The 19,718-nt window shown below is 39.4% G+C and overlaps 1 protein-coding gene across 1 annotated transcript; it reads right to left on the bottom strand.

Moving 5' to 3' along the window:
* Positions 1-26: 26 nt before the first annotated feature.
* Positions 27-15,622, bottom strand: LOC142864736 (UDP-glucuronosyltransferase 2B7-like). The gene is given in 8 exon segments (XM_075997848.1): positions 27-159; positions 3,568-3,918; positions 5,515-5,605; positions 5,608-5,733; positions 6,639-6,726; positions 8,755-8,886; positions 10,477-10,625; positions 14,254-15,622. Coding segments are annotated over 6 exon segments (825 nt in total). The 5' UTR covers positions 10,585-10,625; positions 14,254-15,622; the 3' UTR covers positions 27-159; positions 3,568-3,638.
* Between the last annotated feature and the right edge of the window lie 4,096 nt (positions 15,623-19,718).

The raw sequence follows: 19,718 nt of genomic DNA, 5'->3' as shown, positions 1-19,718 counted from the left end.
GTGTGTTTAACGTCCTTTTCTGTTTATAAGTTCCTTAATCCAGCCAACTTTGATGACTTTGCATGTGCAAGTAACATGTCTTCTGTCATATATTTTAGAGTTCTGTCAAAAATAGTGGCAAGTGAGAGCCTCCTGGGTCTGCAGTCCCGTCACACAGAACTAGAAATAAAATAATTATACAGCTGAGTCAGTATTTCTCGCATATCATGGTTCAAATATTTTTTTGTAAAACTGTTTTGATGTATAATGCACATGCCATATTATTCACCATTATTGTTTAAAATTCAATAGTTCAATATACTAAGGTATATTCACAGAATTGTGCATCTATTACAACAAATAGTTTTATCTCCCTAAAAGAAACCCTGTGCACTTTTGCTTTTATCTCCCCACTCTGCATTTCCCCATCCTGTCTGCTCTGGGCAATCATTAATTTAGTTTTTTATCTATAAATTTTCTTTTTCTGGACAGTTTGATAAAGAGAATAAAAAATATGTGGTCTTCTGTGACTGGTATTTGTCACTTAGCATAATGTCTAAAGAGGATCATCCATGCTATTCCTTATTGCCAAATAGTATTCCACACTACGGATATAAATATTTTATTTATTCATTTATCAAGTGATGGACATTGATTCTGTTTGTTTTTTGGCTTTTATGAGTAATGTTGTTAATCAGCATTCATGTACAAGCTTTGAGTCGACATATTTTAATTTCTCTTTGGTATATGCCTATAAGTAGAATTGCTAGGCCATATGCTACCTCTATGCTTATCCTTTTGGGGAAAATTGCTAGACTGTTTTCCACATTGGCTGCACCTTTTTCATTCCCACCAGCCTTCTATGAGGGCTTCAGTTTCTCCACATCCTGGAAACACTTTTTATTATCTATCTTTTGATTATAGTCAGTGAGAGTGAAGTGATATCTCATTACATTTGACACGTGTTTGTTTTCTAAAAGTGCTGAGAGTGTTTTTCTTGTGCTTATCATCCATTGTATATTTTTCTTGGCAGAATTTCTATTGAAATGCCTTGTTCCTTTCTGTTTTGCTCATTTGTGTTTGTATTGAGTCATATTTTAATATTTTTATTTTATTATTGAGTTATGTTTTTAAAAATGTATATTTTAAATAGTCCTTCATTAGACATATAATTTGTTCTCTTGTCAACAAAGAAGATGAGATTCATCTGTTTTTCAGTAGTTTAATATTAAAAGAATTTAAATTATATAACCAATGTGAAACCTGCTTTATTTTCCACCAGTAGTTAATATTGAAAGTATTTAAATTATATAACCAATGTGAAACCTGGTTTTATTTTGCACCAGAGTAAATATTGAAAGAATTTGAATTATATAACCAATGTGAAACTTCCTTTTATTTTCCACCAGTTATTTCAAAGTTGCATTGAACTCTATGAATTTAATGAGTAACCAATTAGTGCAAAGATCGTCTACATAAAAAAAACCAAAAAACTGTTCAGGAGGAAACAGAAAGATATCTCCTCCATGCTCAAAACAACCGCACATGGCCCTTGCCTTCAGCACAAGCAGTCCAGGCAGGGGTGAAGGGCCAACAGAGGACAGGAAAACTGATTTTGCTGTGATGCCAAGGGTAGCTGCCTCCTTTGTGGCCTGAGCTGCCTGATGGTGTCCGTTGCCACCAGACCGTCTGTCTGCTGATGACCAAGGCAATGAACTGCAGCTACTTCCTCGGGGGCTAAAATGGCATCTAGCAAGGCTAGGATTTCTTTGGTATATTTTATTTCTTTATTACTGGACATTAAGTGTACTCTTTCTTTACACATGGCTCCATGCACCTGAACAACAGGAAAAGCATACCTGGAGTTGGGGTAATGGTCACTTGTGTGCCTTTATCTAGTTGAAGTGCCAGACAAGGGCTGCGAGTTCTGCCTTCTGTGCTGAGGTTCCAGAAGGGAGGACTTCAGCCCTAATATGTGTTGATGGGTTATCGCTGCATACCCAGCTCTCCATTGTCCCTGGTCCATAAAGCTGCTTCCATCGGTAAATATCTCTAGGTGTGGGTTTTCCTAGAGGTGCGTCAGTTAGATCCAGCTGGCTAGAATCAACTCATCCAATTACTTGTAAATAGTCATGCACACGTTCAGATGCCATTTGGGGAACTAAGGTGTCAGGATTTAAGGTAGAGACTGCTCTCAGTGTTATATTTGGAGCATCCAAAAGGATGGTCTGATATCTCTCAAGCCTCCCAGAGGCCAGCCAGTATTCTCCTGTCTGTTCCAGTAAGGGGAGCACACAGTGGGGTGTGCAGAGTGCTGGGCTGGCCTATTGTAAACTTCTCTGCCTCTTGAGGCAGGTGACACGCGGCAGCAATAGCCTGAATGCAAGAAGGGCATCCCTTTGTGACAATGTCCATGTGCTTTGAGAAATAAGCAATGGATATCTTAATATTTCCCAGGTCCTGAGTCAGCACTCCTAGACTCAGTCCTTGCTTCTTATGCACAAAAACATCAAAATGTTTTCATATATCTGGGAGTCCCATTGCTGGGGCACTAACAGTTATTCCTAGATATTTCAGAAAGCCCTTTGGCCATCCCCAGTTCACTCTAACAGTTCATTATCTCCTCCCCTTAAGGCATCATACAGAGGCTTAGCAATGAGTCCCAACTTAGGAATTCAGACGTGACAGAAACTGGCCAAGTCTCAGACTCCACAGCTGTTGTCAAGTGAGAGATCTGGCTGCTCTGCAAGGGCCTCCGTCCAATCAGGGAGCAGGTTTCTCTGTCACTGGGAAAACCTGAACCCAAGATATTTAACTGAAGGCTGTAAAATCTGAGCCTTTTTCTTGGATACCTTGGATACAGCCAGGAAGTTTAGAGTTAGAATAGTGCTCTTGTTGGATGCCTTTTTTTGCAGTGCCGACAACTAGAATGTCATCAACATATTGCAGTAAAGTCCTGATTTAACTGAGGTCTCAGAAGTCTTTAGCAGGAATCTCCCCAAGAGTGGGAGGGGAGTTTTTAAAGCCCTCGGGAAGAGCTGCCCGATAGTGTTGTTGCCTTGATTGCATATCTGGGTCCTCCCATTCGCAATCTAGCAGTTCCTGTGAGTCTGGGCTCCCAGGGATGCAGAAGAAGCACCTTTTAAATCTGAGAGCCTGACCCTGCAGCGCACACCAGTCAGGGTTGTGAGCAGTGTGTAAGGGATGGACAGTTTTCAACAGAAATTAAAACTATGAAATACTGTACCCAAATGATGGAAAGAATTCAAAGCATGTGTAAAACAATATTAATACTGAACAAGGGTACATTGATAGTCTCATGTTCATGTACAATATGGAAATGATAAAGTTTGATAAATAGTTTTGATATAATTTCTGAATTGGAATAGTTCATGTCTCCATAAACCCATATCATATTTAACTTTTAAAAATTTTCCACCAGCTTTTCTTTTCTCGTCACAATAAAATATTTCTAACTTTTAAAGAAGTATCAATTGCGACATAAACAAACTACAAACTACTACCGTAGTTTGGTTTGACAAACTACATCCTGAAAAGGCAATGGTCACGGGAGGAAGGTAACCTTACATGCTCTTCTTGCTCGAATAAACTGAAGGATTCCCATCTTTCAGGGGTTCCAGCTTCAAACCTAGATGTAATTATTTCCTTTTTTCCTTCTTTCCTGCTGTAGCAATCATCCGGCAGAAAAACAGACAACACTTTGTGATGACGAATATAGCAGTGGCCACACAGGCCAGCAGGAACCCAAGCACATCCAGAGAGTGGTACTGGAACCAGGGGAGGTCGTGGGCTGCAACCCGAAGGTGTTTGGCTCCTTTGTGGCGCTTGACAAGCTCGATCCAGAAGACTGCTCGATCAAGAGGCTTCAGTGGCTGATCATGTTGAATTCTTGATAATTTCATAGCAATCTCGTTATACCTGGAAAAAAGTCATAAATATTCAAACATTGAAAGTAAGCTTATTGGCTACCCACATCAAATTCATGAATAATTTTGGAAAAGTGTCATCCAAATGATTCAAGGGAAATGTCACAATATTGACATACAATTTGAATATTTTGGGTCATCGTAGTCAGTTTGATTTTTAAATTGGAATTTTATCATTAAAAATTTTTTTAAAAGGGAAAAATGAGAGGCCAGGTGCAAAAGCTAGTGTCTTTCTAGCAGAAGAAATATTATGAGTCATCCTATGTGCTGTAAGTAAGACAGTGGAAATGCAATCTGAGAATGAGCATCTTGAAGTTTTCAAAGGGAATCATGTCCTGGTGGTTGAAATGGCCCCTGAGAAGTCTTTCTGCTTCTATTCTACTTTTCTGTCTTCACTCTCTGAAATAGAATTTTCTCCAAAGAAGATATGTTAATGACCAGTAAGCAGAGGAAGAGATGCTCAAATTTTAGCCATAAGAGAAATACAAATTCAGACTAATGAGAGACTACTTTACACACATTATAATGGCTGTAACAAAAAGAGAGATAGGACGTGAAAACAGTAGAAAGGAACTGAAACGCTCCTATACTGCTGTTAGTAATGAAAAATGGGGCATGTACATTGGAGAGCCATTCGGCAGTTCCTCACAAACAAAATTTGCCATAGGGCCTAGCATTTCCACTAATTAGTTCTACTGTCATGATATGAAAAACATATTTTCACACAAAAATGTGCATAACAATATTTATTAACAAAATATCCCTGAGCTGCTAAATGGATGGATTAACTATGGTATATTCATGTACCTAAAGACATTATACAGTAATAAAAGGGAACAAAATATTGATACATGCAACAACATGGATAAAACTAAAAACAATTATGCCTAGTGAAAAAAAACTATTTACAAAACATCATAAATTGCATGATTCCATTTATGTCAGAATTCTAGAAAGGATAATTCATAGAGACAAAAATAAATTGGTCTTTACCTGGCGTTAGGATCTTATTGGAAAAGACATCTATGCCCTATAAAGTTTCTTTGGGGTTGACACAAAAGTTCTAACATTATATTATGGCCATGGCTTCATGATTCTTTAAAAATACTAAAAATATTTAAATTTTATACTCAAAATAGGTTAACTTTATGAATTGTAAATTATATCTCATTATCAAAGCTATTAAAGTAATTATAATATAAAAGTAAATTTGGGGGCAAGAAAAAAGTGACACATTCAGAAATTTTAGGAATTGAATTAAAATATTTTATCACATTTGTAAGTTCATTACCTGTTTTAACTGTGAATTCTGTTTTGTTTTTTAAAATTTATCTTTTTTTATACTTATGTATATATTGGAAATTATGCTTATGTAGAAGATTTTTGCACTAATTGTTTACCCATAAAATTTAGAGAGTTCAACGCAACCGTGAAATATATGGTGGAAAATAAAAGCAGATTCGACATTGGTTATATAGTTTAAATTCTTTCAATATTAATCTACTGAAAAAGGGATGAATCTCATCTTCCTTGTTGACAAGAGACCATATCTATCGATACCACTTATTAAAATAATTAGTATACTCACATAGGGTCATTAATGACTGTCTTCAAAGCACTGAGCAAATCTGTACTTGACATTGTGCTGAAGTCCACTCTAACAGCTGCTCCCTTGGCCTCATGTGAGCAATGTTGTCTGGTTGATCCGCAAACAAAGGGATGCCCACCATGGGGACCCCGTGGTAGATGGCCTCATAGACGCCATTGGCTCCACCATGAGTTATGAAAGCCTTGGTTTTTGGATGACCTAGAATTGGGTGAATATCAGTAGAATTATTCACTATGACTCTTAGGAATAAAATGGGAAATGCACAACACAGGACACTGAAAGTGGTAATGTTTTCTAGGTAACAGGTTAGAACACCCACGACACTGCCCTGAAATTGCTGTCAGATTTCAGAGGAGGAAGCACCTACTTTTGCTGGAGAGGAAAGTGAGGCCTGCATGGAAGAAATGGTGTGGGACTCGAGAATGGAAAAATGGATACAAGATTAGTGAGCAGAAAAGACGAAAAGGCACATTTTGGGTGAAAGAAATAAAATGTGTGAAATATAAAAAAGGAAGAAGAAAAGGAAAAGATTGTGCATGTATTAATAAAAACACATTCTCTGAAAGCAACATGGAGTCAGGGAGTCTGACATGTGAGTGCCCAGGGCAGCAGGGAGAGTGCTGGGAGCAGGGCTGGGGTCAGAGGAAGGACAGGCCACACTTCCTTCAGAGGGTGTGAGCCCATTACAGTAAAGCCTGGGATTTATTCCCATGGAAAATGCAGAGTCACCGGTAATGGAAGAGCAACTGTTCTTGTTCAGTGCCAAGTGGAATAACCTTGCAGTAGGGAGAAGGACAGGGGTGAAGTTGTAGAAATAGGAGACAGACAGACAACCCAGGACGCTATTGAATATTATCTGATAACCAATTACACCTCATAAAAGGATACTTTGTTTTTGCACAGAAAGCATATGAGTGTATGTAATAAAATGCGAACTGTTATGGTTTATTCTTCTCCCCTAAGGCTTGAAAATAAATATAATGCAGTTACATTTACTTTTGTGTTTTCAAAAATAAATATTCCATATGTTCGTTGCTGTTGACCTACTATCACTCTAATTGGCTGTTAGTCACATATTCAGTATTTTTTCTCCAGTATCTTACCAAGAAGGTCATTCTGGGGCAACCACTTGTACAGCCGAGTATTGGGTCCTAAGGTGTCTGGTTTCTTGCCATCAAATCTCCATAGAACCTGTCGGGGTAAAAAAAATACCTTGTTGCACGGGGGAACTCCAAATTATGGCAGGGTAAATATCTAAATGGATTATCAACCATCTAGTTAAATCCCCTTCTTATAAAAGATGAAGAAATGAGAACAAGTTAGTTGTTAAGTAATGAGAACTACTAAAACTCTGAGGTAAAAGAATAACCGGATTTTATGCGCTCATGGTTAGAATCACTTTGATATATAAAGAATTTTAAGTAAGTTAGACGAATTCTACTTTCAATGGTACATTCAAGTATTTGAAAAAATTGACAGTCAATATAATTGTAATATAAAACTCATACATCAGTAATGATCTTTGCATTTATTTTATTTGTGCATTTTCTATTAGCTGCCATCTTCTAAATTTAATAATATTCTGTTTATTCCTTCTTTCAAATTTTAAATTTAATTACCTTGGGCAGTGAATATTTATACTTATGTACACATGATATGTTCATACAGGCATAGAATGTGTAAATTGCAATCATGGGAATTGTGGCTATCACCTCAAGCTTTTCAGTAATATGAGTAGTCGTTCGTTTATATGTACTTTTTATATAAGTAATTTCTTTAGAGTTTGACATTATTTGATCTACAAAACTAATCTGTCAGACGAGCTACCTGTGAGGAAGATAGCCATGCTGCATTGGTAGTATGCATGACCACTGTTAAGTAGAATTTATTAAGCACTTCTACCAAGAAGAAGTTCAAGTTGCAATTTTTGACAAAAACTGGAATGTTATCACTATTTCTAGTTTTGAAAATTCTTTCAATGTAGAAAAACAGTGCTGGTGGTCAATCGATGAATAACAACACAGCTGTTGAAAAAGTCCAAAATTCCATTTTGCTAAAATTTTATTTAATAGATCATAAACACCTAGATGATAGGCTACAGAAGTGATTCATATGGTCTACTATAACCAAGCCATTTCCATGGCCAGTACCACAATAAGCTTACTGTAGATCTCCCTGGTCAATCCATATAAACTTGAATGAATTTTAGACCTGTTTACCTTCCACTTGCTATTTTAGTGTTGAAGTATTTTGAGTTTTCAGCAAAAAAGTAGCACAGGTCATTAGGGGAGTTCTATGTCAGATAGAAAACTTAAAATGTCATTCATGAATATACATAGACTGCTAATGTATTCTATATATTATTAATGGGAAATACTTTCATACTATATTTTATTGAAGGGGTCTCTGAACCTCTTCCCATTCCTGCCTTCATTCTGATTATTTCCTTTATTCCATTCTCTTTCCTCAATCCAAAGGAGGTGTTTGTCTAGTGGTTTGGTCAGAGTCGTGTGGGGCCATGTATTATAACGCACAGGTTCTGTTAGGGAAGGATGCCAACTGCGTCTTAACGTTACATCCAGGCCTGTCCAGCAAGGCAGGTGAGTTTTTCTTTCTCTAATTCGACTTGGCTAGGTGGGTACCTGGAGTACTGATTTCTCAGCCCAATCATCCTGTCTCTGAATAGAACCCTGACTGCACACCAATTAGGCTTTTTCCAAATTTATAGGAGTTACAAAAGGTGAGATCACATGGGAACCCTAACCTGCAATGCATTGCAGACTTTTCTTAATACCTGCTGATTGTTATTGTGCTAGTGCAGACACTCACTAAAATTTAATTTCTTTCTGATAATATCTGTAGTGTGTACAGAGCCCTCAGGAAGTCTGTTAAACAGGATTAAATGACAGGGTAGAATTTATTGATGTCTGTTTACATGCTTTCAATACCATGATATTTAATAACATCAAAACTTTACTGCACCTTTTCAGTATATTTCTTGTGATCACACTGTTAATGCCAAAGTTATTACAAATGAAAACCCTCCTACTTACTATTGTAGCATCTTCCATATATATTTTAGTTTTTGAGCTGATATCTGAGATAAGTAGAGCTATCCTAACAGTTAATGCTTTTGACAGAAAATTTCTGCAGCCATACTCTTCACAAAGTTGAACAGAGGGATTCAGTAGCTGTCCACCATTAGGCGCTATCTCCAACCTTTTGTGGGGTCTGGGCAAGGGCTGAAGCGATCACATTGGCCCTTTCTTCTGTCATGTTACTGAGCATCGACCCCAGAGAAAACACCACAACGCCATTTTCTCCAGAGCTCTGGACAAAGTCTTCCATCTCCTGTGAAGAAAGAATGTGTTCCGTCACAAACGGGTGTCAGTATAAGAAACATATTTGAAAAGATTGTTTAAAACATCTAAGAATAGAAAATCAAGTATTATTAAAATTATTAGAGCAGGGGCTAGTTTGTTTTTTTTTTGAGACAGAGTCTCACTTGTTGCCCAGGCTAGAGTGAGTGCCGTGGCGTCAGCCTAGCTCACAGCAACCTCAGACTCCTGGGCTCAAGCGATCCTTCTGCCTCAGCCTCCCGAGTAGCTGGGACTACAGGCATGCGCCACCATGCCCGGCTAATTTTATATATATATATTAGTTGGCCAATTAATTTCTTTCTATTTATATTAGAGACGGGGTCTCGCTCTTGCTCAGGCTGGTTTCGAACTCCTGACCTCGAGCAATCCGCCCACCTCGGCCTCCCAGAGTGCTAGGATTACAGGCTTGAGCCACCGCGCCCGGCCCAGGGGCTAGTTTTTAACTGAGTTAATCACTGAGTTTATTTGGAAAGTAATGTGTATTATGGGATAGATGGCATCTATTGTGGTTTTGTGCAAATATGTGTTTGCATGTGTATGCATGTATGTATGTGTATTGGAGGAAGAAATGAAGTGGAGTTATTGCAATGTAGCTCGGAGAGATGGTGCTAGAAAATATTATACCCAGACTGTTCAACTATATTATTGTATTTACTAATATAATTTACTTTTTAAAAAGAGGCCTTCACTTGGCTTTAATTCTATATGGTTGTAATTCTAAATTGCTAGTTCATTTCAGGCATTTTTCTATAGATGTTTTTTTGGTTTGGAGACATAGGTGTCATTCTCTGATTATTACCAGGAGGCTATCTTACTAAGAGTTGGGACGATTTTATATCCACATTTCTTCAGGTCTATAATCTTTTCTCCCTCACTTCAAGTGTGTGAGAATTTCCCAGTCTTTTCCCACACACACACACAGACAGTGGGTGAAGGTTGATAGTCACTGACATTCTGGATTATGATATTGTGGTTTAGAATTTTAGTGAAATCGTCCCAAGGGTTCCATTGATACATAGAATTAGATGGTACATAGTTGAATGATCATATTTCCTAGGTCATTGTTAGGTATGAGACAACAGCTATGTGCATTTTTAAAATGGTTGATATATTTTGCCAAAAGTTTTACTGTTTTAAAATCCACAAATATTAAAATGTATGGTCACTTTTAAGACAGAAGTAATAGAATATATTTTTTTATTATTATATACACACTGTACATTTTCTCTGTGCTTCTCTCTTAGGCAATTATGAGGTTGAGGCAAAAGTTTCCCCGGGCAGCTTTATTGAGGTGTCCTGTAGACTTGGCCTAAGGCAGGAAACACCTGCTCTGATAAGGTAAACCTTTCCTTTGGTGCTCTAAGAGGTAAAACTCTGGGATCTCAGTGAGGAATGATTTCAATGCTGGAGTGAAATAAGTAAACATTAAGTTTTGCTGTCAATATTTTGGGGACACCTTAACATTGGCGAGGAACGGTGTTCCGTTTAAGCTAGAACAATAGTGAAGAGCCTCAACTCTTACAATCAATAAACAAAACCAAACAAATAGGAACATGTTTACCTTAGGCAGGGGTTTGGCAGGTTTGCAGTGGAGTCCGTCAACAAAATCAAAATTTGGTAAGAGTGGGCGAGGAAAATCAAAATCCCAATAGTTTCGAATAAGCCACATATCAGCTTTCTTCGTTGTTTCATATAATGTAGTGTTTTTGCCTGAAAAGAAGAAAGAAAAGAAAACATAGATGACACAAGAGAGTTGTCTTGAGAATATAAAAGTAATTTCCTGAAAGGAGTTGGAATAATGTAGCTAAAGACATAGAAAGTGTTTGTGCTTTAATAAAACAAACATATACACCTATTTATCTATAGGCATGATTTAATTCCCATGAACCATATATGTTGCTCATAGGTTTGTATAACAAAAGGAAAGTGCTAAGGGAATTTTTAAAATAGATTATTTCTCTAGGATCACATCAATATATTCACAAGGCTCAGTAATTACTAATATAAGCCACTCTGGAATTACCCATGTAGTGGCTTATTTTCTAGAGCTGCTGTACTAACATATATACATTTATTTGAGCTCTGCTGTCAATTAATGCTACAAAACACATAAACCTAATTGTAATAAGTACTGAATACAGTTACAACAATTTATGAAGGTAGTCTGATGATCCTTGGTTCTTCTAGTGTATAAAGAATTTTTCTGAAAATGTGGTTGAAATCCTTTTAGATACTACTTCTTTGGATTCATGGGAAGATATTATTAATATTATTATTTTAAGAATAAATATTTACACATGGAAACTAGAGTTCTTTTTAAATTATAGGAATGTATAGAATTTGCTACCACTTCATGTGGCTCATATTTTACTTAACTTAGACATATAATTTAATAAAATGTAGACACAAACTTGGATGTTCACACATCAGTAAGATTTTTGTCTTTAAAACAGATAACCTCCAAGCCCTTAGTGAAGGAACTTAGAAACCTTGGAAACCTCAGATTTTACTTGTTTGTTTCTGAGACAGACCTGTCTCTCAATTGTGAAGGAATTCTTTTGGTTCTATAGAAAAAATATTTTAATTTCTAAATAAGGAAAAGAAGGAACACAAGGAGAAATAACTTCCTCAATGCTACATTAATAGTTGTGCTAGAACAATGTGTAACTCCTCAATCTACAAGTCTGCCTTCATCAAGATGTTTCTTGATGTGTCCATTAACTTTTATTAGGGATAAAGAAAATGTGTAATAAAGTAGATACTAAATTGCTTAAAGAAATACTAAGTTCTGTAATTTGTACATTTGTGACTTTGTGGATGTAATGTAGAAATGTTGACCACAAGATTCTAACTGATCCTATAATTTTTCCATAATATTTCTGAGATTTACATATCATCTTATATACTCATATCATAATTGGATTTAGAAAACCTACACTCATCTGATTCATAGTCATAAAAGCTCACCTTCCTAAGCATAAGGAAAGATAGGAATTAACCATTATGAATTAAAAATATAACTTAACTAGTACTTTATTGAAATAAAGTAATTATACAGCTGAGTCTGTATTTCTTGTCTATGGGGATATTTTTTGTAAAACTTTGTTGATATATAATGTATAAACGATATGATTAACCAAGGATGGATTAAAATTAAATGTTTCATAAGACACTCAAAGAATTGTACATCCACTATATCAAATGGTGTTATCTCCCCAAAAGAATTCCTGTGTGCTTTAGCTTTAATCTCCTCACACTACATTTCTACACCCTCCTCCCCTAACGCAACCACATATGTAATTTCTGTGTCTATAAATTTTCTTTTTCCGTGCAATTCAATAAATGGAATCATAAATTATGTGGTCTTTTGTGGGTTGCATTTTATACTTAGCATAATGTTTAAAAAGGGTCATCCATGGAATTCCTTATATAGGGACATCACTCCTTTTTATTTCCAAATAGTATTGTATCATATGGATAGACACATTTTATTTATTCATTTTTCAATTAATAGACATTGATTTTGTTCAATTTTTGCTTTTATGAAGGCCAAAAGTTATTTATTAACATGCGTGAATGTTATTTATTGTTTATTCACATCATTATAATGTTTTTTATTATTCATATTTAAACTTTGTATGGACATATTTTGATTTCTTTTGGGTATATGCCTATAAGTAGAATTACTGGGTCATATGCTACCTGTATGTTTATCATTTTGAGGAATTGCTAGACTGTTTTCCACAATGGCTGCACCATATTCAATCCCCAACAGCAATGGGTTTCCATTTCTCCACATCTTTGCAAGCACTTTTAATTATACATGTGTTGATTATAGCCAGTGGGACTGAAGTGATAGCTTTACATTTCCTTATTTTCTAATGGTGTAGAGAATTTTTTCTTGTGCTTATCAGATATTGTATTTATTTCTTGGAAGAAATTTCTATTCAGATCTTTAGCCCATTCTTGAGTTACTTATTTGTCTAACTTTTGAGTTGTATTTTCAAATATATTTTTGATAATTGTCCCTTATGAGACACATAATTTGCAAATATATTTTCTAATTCTGGTGTTTGACTATCATTTTCTTGATGGTGTGTTTTGAAGCACAAAAGCACTAATTTTGATGAAGTTCAATTTATCTATTTTAATTTGGTTGCTTTTGTTGTTGTTATATCTAAGAAACTAATAGCAAATCCAAGGTCACAAAGATTAATCTCTCTGTTTTATTTTTAGAGATTAGAATTTCTTCCTGATTTTTAAAAATTACTTCAGGGGTCAGAAAATGGTGGCTTAGGGGTTACCTCTTGGTGAGGACATGTGCCGCCTATTCTTCCATTCTTGTGATATCTCACTTTGGATAATGGGCTCAAGCTCTATCCAGGAAAATATAAGAGATGCTATATCACTGTCATTTCTTAAAATAGAGTAATATTCAATTGTATACATATATCATATGTATACGGGGCTGGAATGGTCCCGCTCAGCCAGAAAGTCTGTGTGTGGGGGTGGGGCTGTCTGAGACCCGCAGTCTGCAGCAGGCCTCGCTTCTTTCCACCCTCCCCAACTCCGCAGCTACTCCTGGGTCTCTGCCAGCAGGCCAGACCACACGCCACCAGGCCTCCCTGGACTGTGATGCCGGCAGGGAGGTTCCCTGCGCAGGAACGCCTCCTGGGCTGGGCGTTTGTCCTCCTTTTGGGAGGAGGGTTGCCTTTTAGGACGCTGATCTGCCCCTGAAGGCACACACACCTCAGTAGGCTGTTCACATATATCCCTTCTGTGCCCCGGGCAATGCTAGACCTCGGTGCACGGGATCTGGTCTGCAGGTCCGACCTCTGCGTCCCAGAGTTCAAACTGTATCCCCACCAGGGAGAGGAGTTCCCTCCCAATTCACCCACAGGGAGCCCAAGCTGGGTCTATGTCTCTCAGCCTCTGAGTCAGCACCGTTCTCCTGGGAACTCTGTGCCAGCAGCACCTGGGAGGGCTGGCGGGTAGGGAGCTCACAGTCTGAGTTCCCCTGAGTCAGCTGTCGGGTCCCAAAAGGGAAGGTCCTGTTCCCTGGAGGTGCCTCCGGCTGGTGGCTATATTGTCTCTCTGGGCAGCCTCGGGTAGGGTCGGCGGAGGGGAGGAGGAGGCAATATGGCGCCTGCCACGAGGCTCGGGAATGTGCACACGGAGGTGCCCCGAGGGAGTTGGCAACCTGGTGCCAGGTCTGCTACAGGCTCACCGCTGGCTGGCGGTGGCCGTCTCTGGGCTGGTGTCCGCAGGTCTCTCCACCCGCTGGGGAGCCCACCAGCAGTCCCAATTGCAGGGGAGGGGAAACAGCAAATCCACCTACCCTTGCTGCTGTTCTCCGGACTGCTCCGGTGGTCTCAGCCTCCAGTTCTCCTCCACAGTCTCCTCCCGTGGAGTCTCCTGGGGTCTCAGGTACCCCTCCTTCCGACCTTTATCCGCTGTATGCTCGTCTTCTTGCTTCTTTTTTCTAATTTCTGCTAGAATCTGTCTTTTCTGCAGAGACACTCTGTCTGGCGGTGTTTCTCGTCCGCCATCTTGGCTCCTCCTCCCACATTTCTTTTCAATAAATGATTCAGTTTATGGCATTCTATTACACCAACAGAAAATGGATGAAGACTAAATCTTTGTTCCAAGATGTTGGTGAGCATTTGTCCTTAGAGGAATCAGCATTATTTTGCATGGGACCCGCCTCCAGGAAGGCCATTACGGTTCCTTCAGGCAGTGCAGGGTTAGTAGTCTCAGAGGTGGAAAGGCTGACAGCACTGGGGCTGATAAGTCCAATACCTCTGAAGGTGGGATTGCTGTCGCCACTGTTGGTGGGGAAGCAACTTCCCCCAGACATGAGAAAATTGTTTCTGTTGGGGTGGGGTGACCCTGTCCATTGGCAAAGACTCCTCAGAATTAAGGGGTACTAGCCCCAGCTTCATTATGGTCCTTTCACGTCTCCTTCCCAACTTACAGGATCTCATTCTGTCTCAATCAATGATCCCACCTTAACAGAAGACAACCTTTTATGCCAGTTGAACTTGTATTTTAAATTAACGCGCAAAGTATGAGATTGCGCACTGGATTTTCAGCCACATTAGTCTTGTGGCTATGGGAGATAGGAGTCTTCTTCAGGACACACATAGAAGCCTTCTGATCATTTATACTGCACTTAGACATGAATTTCAAATTCTGCACTGATGCTTTTCTTTCACCACTTGTCCAGTGACATTAGTAGCCACCAACCAATGTCATATTTATGATTTCTATAAATGTTAGCAAGTGTCATCTACTCAATCACCTACCTCCTTGCTCCTTATAAGTGGTTGATTAGGAGAGTTGATTGCAGATATTTTGCCTATTCCTATTTCTAGTTTACTACATAGACTGTCAATGCTTTTGTACCACAGAAAGTAGAATCATTCACCTATTTAAATAAAATAATATCAGAATGCCAATTCCAAAAGCCCTGGAACTAATTCATAAAATTCACCCCTAAAATTCTGTTTCTTAAAACTCTGTGTATCAAAATCTGTTTATTTAGGGTTCTCCAAAAAACAGAACCAATAAGTGATTTATATATATACATATGTATTTATATATACACACACATATCTATCTATAGAAACATAATATATTGGTTCAAATAAATATGAAGTGTGAGATTCCCATGATCTCCCATCTTTGAGTTGGAAGCCCAGAAAAGTTGTTAGTATAGATTCTAATCCAGGTCCAAATGCTAATAATCACACATTCCAAGGGCAGAAGGAAATCAGTATCCCTTCTCTGGTAGTCAGGAGTCAGATAGAAAGTGAATCCTACCTTCCTCCTCATTTTAGTTTTATTCAGAATCTCAATGAATTGTATGGTGTCAGCAAAGAGGAAGCCACACGCTGGTTACAGCAGAAGTAAATATGATGGGATTATTTTCCCAGGCAAATAACTTAGTGCCTCTTGCCAAAAGGCCGATGAAAAAAGTTTTCTGTGAAAAAGAAAAAAGAAAAAGAAATCATATGAAGGGTCTTCTTTAAATAAAATGGAATGAAATCAGAAACCGATAACAGAAGAAATACTGGAGAATTCACAAATACATAGACATTTTAAAAATGCACTGTTATGCGACCAAAAGGTAAAAGAAAAATTTCATGTAAAATTAAAAAATCCTTTGAGAAAAAATGGAAAGTATAACTCAACAAACCAGAATTTATGGAGTGCAAAGAAAGCAGTGTTCAAAGAAAAGCAATTATACCTGTAAATATCTGCATAGAAAATAAGAATAATATTAAGTCAGTAACCTAACTCATGCTATATGAAACCAGAGGAAGAAGAGCAAACTAACCCAAAGCTAGCAGATAAAAGAGATAATAAACATTAGAATAGAGATAAAATAGAGCACAGAAAAACAAGAGACAATCAAAAATACAAAACTTGATTGATTTGAAAGATCAAAGATGATTGATAAACTTTTAGGTAGACTGGCAAAGAACAAAGGGGAAAAATGCAAATAACGACATGAAAAATGAAAATTGGGACATTATTTGTGATCATTTAGAAATCAAAAAATTATAAGAGAATACTATAAACAAAAAACAAACTAGATAGCCTAGATAAAATGGAAAAAAATTAAAAACCCAAATTACATAATCTGATTCAAGAAGAAATGGACAATTTCAACATACATTTAATAAGTAGAGAGATTAAATCAGTAATCAAAAACATCCCAAAGAAAAAGCCCACAACGGGAGATTTCTACCAAATATTTAAAGAAGATGTAACACTAGTTCTTTGAAAACTCTTTTAAAAATGCAAGAAAAGAGTGTTCTCTACCCTTTCCTACTCACTATATAAGGCTATCTTTATCCAGATACCAAAGGAAGACAAAGACATCTCAAGAAAAAAAAATATGAAATAATATCTTTCTTGACTATAGATGCAAAAATTCTTAAGAAAGTCATAGCTCATTGAATCCACTAACATATAAAAAGTACACTACGACCAACCATGAATTGTCCAGAAATGTAAGGATTATTCAATCCTTACACAAAAATCAATCACATACTTTTACATGATTGAAGCACTCCCCAGAGTAGTGTTAGAAGAAATTTTCTCAACATGATAAAAAGCGTCTATGAAAACCCACAACTAACATCATATTTATTGGTGAAGACCAAACAAAGACTTTCTCCCTAAGGTTAGGAAGGAAACAAAGACGCCTTGTTTCACCACTTCTACTCCACAGTGTACTGGAAGTTTCAGCCAGAGCATTAAACGAGAAAAAGAAATAAAATGGCCTTCTCAGCTAGGGTCCTCCCCTTATTTATTTCCAAGGACACAGGCAGAGGCTCGGGGCGCTTTGTTAATTTCTTTAACAACTCCCATACAGGTCAGCTGTTTTCAGCTGACCTTTGCACTCAGCAAGCAAACAGCTTTGGGCAGGCGTTTTCGCCTGACCCTCACGTTCTACCATCCATCCATCCATCCTTTCTTTCCAGCCAGGTCAGCTGTTTTCAGCTTTGCACTCAGCGGGCAATCTGCTTTGTGCAGGAGTTTTCACCTGATCTTCATTTGCCGTGCTCAAGTTCTTTCCATTCATCATTTCTTCTCGGCACAGCCCCTGCACGGAGAGAGAATTGTTAAGTGACTGTTTAATGTCATGATGAGGATGCTCTGGACCTAGATAGGTGTGAAAGTTACGCAACATTACGTAAGCGTCAAATGCCACTGACTTGTACAGTTTAAAGTGGTTAAAATGGGCCACTTTCTCCTCTGCCAGGCAGCCTTCTGCACCAGGCTCCACCTGGGGCCTCTTTTCACTGGAGCCCCCACCCAGGCACATGACTCCAGGAAGCAGGAGGAGCAGGAGGCAAAGTGAGAGACGTCCTGTCTGCCCCAGCCCTATGTGGCCGGGAGAAAAGGTACCTGAAGAAAGACTGGAATCAGAAGGAAGAAAATTCATTTCAGAGACAAAATAGTTCCCTCTTCTGTTGTACCTGTTCCTCTGGCAATGCAATCTTTCAACTTTCAGGTTGTGAAGCATTCTAGACCTTGATCATGGAATCAAGATTGAAAAAAGGCCGGCACGGTAGCTCACGCCTGTAATCCTAGCATTCTGGGAGGCTGAGGCTGGTGGATCGCTCAAGGTCAGGAGTTCGAAACCAGCCTGAGCAAGAGTGAGACCCCCATCTCTACTAAAAATAGAAAGAAATTAACTGGCCAAATAATAATTAGCTGGGCATGGTGGTGCATGCCTGTAGTCCCAGCTACTTGGGAGGGGGCAGGAGGATCGCTTGAGCCCAGGAGATTGAGGTTGCTGCGACCTAGGCTGATGCCACGGCACTCTAGTCTGGGCAAGAGTGAGAGTCTGTCTCAAAAAAAAAAAAGAAAAAGAAATTGAAAAAAGACATGGTGTTCCTCCACTGGAGCCCAATTTGGCAGCGCTCTGTTGCAGGGTCAAGAAGCCCAAGTTGAGAGAGGAGAAAAAATGGCGGAATAAAGGTCTCCCCCCAGATTCCTGCTCCCAGAGAAGGATACATAGATCTTGGTCTCCTACCCACGACTGGGTCTCCCCCCTACAAGGACGGCATCGAGAGTCATCAGAAGTTCATTGCAGGACTGTCAAAAAAGGAAAAGGCAAGGTGATCGGGAGACAAGACCGCATTCTCTGGAGAGTGCAAAACAAACAATAGGGCGCGTGGGCGGCGCCGCCCCCAGACCTGGGGTGAAGTGGGATCTGACCCACAGGACGACCCCTTGCTTCCCACCGACCTCCACACCCACCCAGCCAGGGACCTGTCTGAAACTGGTGGGAAATCGCGGCAGGAGAAGAGGGTGCTGGAGAGTCAGGTCCTTAGTGGAAACTTGTGGGAACCGTGCAGGGACAAACCGAACTGAGCTGACAGGGGAGGCAGTTAGATGCCGTGCCTCTGGTCAGGAGGGGCCAGCCCCACAGAGCTGCTCTCTGGGTCGGGGACTCTAAGCTGTAACTGCCTGGGGTGAATAAGACCGCACGGGGGTCAGCAAGAGCGAGGGCTGGGGCCGAACAGGCGGTCGGGCAGGCGGCACACAGGAGGCAACAGGGCGTCCTGATGACCCAGACCCCCAACCCGGCGCCTGCCACCTCCTAAACAGTCGCCCCCAGTGCTGGTGCCCCGCCAGTGGGCAAGCTGTCACCATCGAGGGGGTCACAGCCCAGCTGCCATACGGTGCAGTGGCAGGCCCCTCCCCCACCAGTCTAGCAACTCTCCGGGCAAATTCCGTCCCTACGCAATCTGCAATCGGCTCGCCAGGCCTGGCTCGACCAAGGAACTACTGAGCAGACTAGACTGCCCAGGGGAGTTACAGCCACTGGGGCGCCGGGTGCAGGGCAGACTGGGGAGCTAGGAAGTGACGGCCACCTTATATTTACCTGAAATTGCTAAGGGAGGATATTGGCATCAGATCCAGACAACAGACTCTTTGTTCAGGTAAGGTGACTTAAAGGAGCCAATTACCAGTAAATTCAGGAAAAAAAAAATTAAACTTACCAGGTACTGAAGTGAGAAGGTGAAAATCAGTTACTTAGAGCACGTTTCGTCTCCACTGCTGTTTCCAGAATGACATTCTTCACGCCCCGTTCCTATACAATCATTACTCCTGACACAGGAATGACCAGACCCACCCCCTAGTGGCCCCCGGTGGCTATGACATCACTGAAGCAAATGCCTCCTCTTCCTGGCTCAGTCACCTCTATTATGCACCATTTTATGATGCTGGCTCTCCTTGACAGGTCAGCCTCTGTCTGTCTGAGTGGGAGAGGCTACATTC

The sequence above is a fragment of the Microcebus murinus genome, chromosome 26 (assembly GCF_040939455.1).
Source record: "Microcebus murinus isolate Inina chromosome 26, M.murinus_Inina_mat1.0, whole genome shotgun sequence".
In the NCBI taxonomy this organism is placed as follows: domain Eukaryota; kingdom Metazoa; phylum Chordata; class Mammalia; order Primates; family Cheirogaleidae; genus Microcebus; species Microcebus murinus.
This window is presented reverse-complemented; position numbering and strand designations above follow the sequence as displayed.